General features: G+C 36.9%; 1 protein-coding gene across 1 annotated transcript in view; it reads left to right on the forward strand.

Annotated features, from left to right (window-relative positions):
• Nucleotides 1-2,500, forward strand: part of LOC138046104 (GDP-fucose protein O-fucosyltransferase 1-like) — a 15,134-nt gene that overhangs the window by 5,127 nt on the left and 7,507 nt on the right. The window contains exon 2 of the mRNA XM_068892783.1: nt 1,579-1,673. Within this exon, the coding sequence (XP_068748884.1) occupies nt 1,579-1,673 (95 nt within the window). The remainder of the gene's footprint in view (nt 1-1,578; nt 1,674-2,500) is intronic.

Consider the following 2,500-nt stretch of genomic DNA (forward strand, 5'->3'; position numbering starts at 1 on the left):
CTTACAATTGAGCAGCTTCCAGATGGCAAAGTTGATAGTGCCCTCAGATGGTAAATGTAGATAGCATAATTATTGCACAGTCATGGGTTGGAGTCCCATTAATTAAGGTGGCTGGAACCAGTTTCACCACTTTAAGAGATATTCTTATTGGAAGGGTTATACAACACTGCATAATTGCAGTAAGACCAATGGTTATGAAACACCAAGTATAGCTCAATGAAGTGCGCCCACTATTGTGATGTAATAGGTTACTATGGCATCACGAAAGCTCTCCGAAAAAAGTACCGTATATTTCGTCTTTACTTGCTTATGTCTCAAAAATTAACTCGGTAACTCCCATTTTTTGTTGAAGTATAGTAATAAGCAATCTAAGATAGAACTATCGGAAAAGCTTTAAAATATTCTTGGGAGCCAATTCAGGGCTACCCTAAATAATAAAAAAAAAAGCCAAATGTATGTTGACAATGGCAGACTACACACAAGAAAGAAAGACAATTCATTCCTTGGAGCGGCTAAAAACATAATATTATGGATGGTTTCAGGTACGATGAAGAAAAAAAACTTCATTTATTGCGATGTTTGCTCACAGTTCAAGAAGAAGAACGCACTCGACACCCTTGAGCAAGTGGAAGAATAAGAAAGACCACCCCTTTTTTGAGCTGAACTATAAAGTTAACTTCTTAATCAGAGTCAACTTTGTAAAAATGCCAAAGTAATTAAAGCTCTGAAGTGTGTAATTGATCATTTTTAATTATTAAAGGTAAAAACTGTTAGCGATTCACATTTCCACAAAAATGTATGCAAGCTTATCTTGGTGGTGTTTACTTAAATAGCACTAGCTTTATTAAGAGATTGAGCAGTTTTGTAGAGGGACCCATTGGTTTTGGCCTAGGACTCATTACTTTTCATGGAGTGAGTCCCAGGGACTCAGTTTGACAATTTCTAACAAAATCACTGAATATAGGGTGTTTTTAGAGAGCTTCCATGTTGCCATGATAACCTATTACGTCAATATAGTGGGCGCACTTTGTTAAACAATAAATGGTGTTTCACATGGAACCATAATATCTCTGTTACATGGACAGTGTTTTAGTTATAACCCTTCTAATAACTAAAGAATGTCCCTCAAAGTGGTGAAACTTGTTCGAGCCACCTAATAAGCCAAGATCTTGTCAGGTTTTTTTTGCAACTGCACAAGTTGCTTCATAACTGAGATGATGACTTCCTCTGAGACTTAAATATTACTAGCATTTGGACAACAGGAACTTGTCCAGAACATCATGGTCATGGCAGGCATGTATGAAAACCAATGTTTAAGTGGAGTATATAAATTTTTCATAGTTTAGGAGGTGACTTATCCACTGGTTAAAATTAACCAGTCCATTAACAACTTGTGTCTGGCCTGTGCTGTAGCTGATACCCAGTTCAAAGGCCTCTTATTGATGGTGTTTCTTGGTGACGTATGACAACCAAACCAAAAATGAATTTTTTTTCTGATCATTACTGCCAGAGTAAAAGATTGACCTAATGGGTAACTTCTGATGCATTTTAGTGATCAAACTGTGCTACACATTACAGGACGATTTGGAAACCAAGCAGAACATTTTCTAGGAGCAATAGCATTTGCCAAGGCTCTTGATAGGACACTTATTCTTCAACCATGGAGGACATACGTAAGTGAATAAGAGGTTTCCATGAAATGTGAATTTTTTGGCTGTTTTGAGTAGAAGAGTAACCGACTGTCTGTGGACAAGCCATTTTTAAAAGAACACTCCAAAACGCCACCTTTTCAAAGCCTTTCAGCAACTTCAACCCTAACCCCAACAACAGTTTTAAATTCTTAGGTTTGAGAGAATCTGTCATTTAATTATTTCAATTTACAAAAAAAGTATCTGACTTCTCTGAATAAAGTACATGTGGTCAATGCTTTTTGTCCAAATTGAACCACCAGACAATGTATATCTAATTAATATGTGCCTTAGTCTGGATACATGTGGGTGGAATTGAAGTGTCTTGGAATTTGCACTCTAAAAATGCGGCTGCATCAAAAAGATTTTCCATGAAATGTGAATTTTTTGGCTGTTTTGAGTGGAAGAGTAACCGACTGTCTGTGGACAAGCCATTTTTAAAAGAACACTCCAAAACGCCACCTTTTCAAAGCCTTTCAGCAACTTCAACCCTAACCCCAACAACAGTTTTAAATTCTTAGGTTTGAGAGAATCTGTCATTTAATTATTTCAATTTACAAAAAAAGTATCTGACTTCTCTGAATAAAGTACATGTGGTCAATGCTTTTTGTCCAAATTGGACCACCGGACAATGTATATCCAATTAATATGTGCCTTAGTCTGGATACATGTGGGTGGAATTGAAGTGTCTTGGAATTTGCACCCTAAACATGCGGCTGCATCAAAAAGATTTTAACTGCATTTAACTAAACGTGCGTCGCAGACAGACTAAACTACAAGTACAGTCGTCTGTGCAATGGCTCCGAAAAGCT

Source organism: Montipora capricornis, chromosome 4 (genome assembly GCF_036669925.1).
Source record: "Montipora capricornis isolate CH-2021 chromosome 4, ASM3666992v2, whole genome shotgun sequence".
In the NCBI taxonomy this organism is placed as follows: Eukaryota; Metazoa; Cnidaria; class Anthozoa; order Scleractinia; family Acroporidae; genus Montipora; species Montipora capricornis.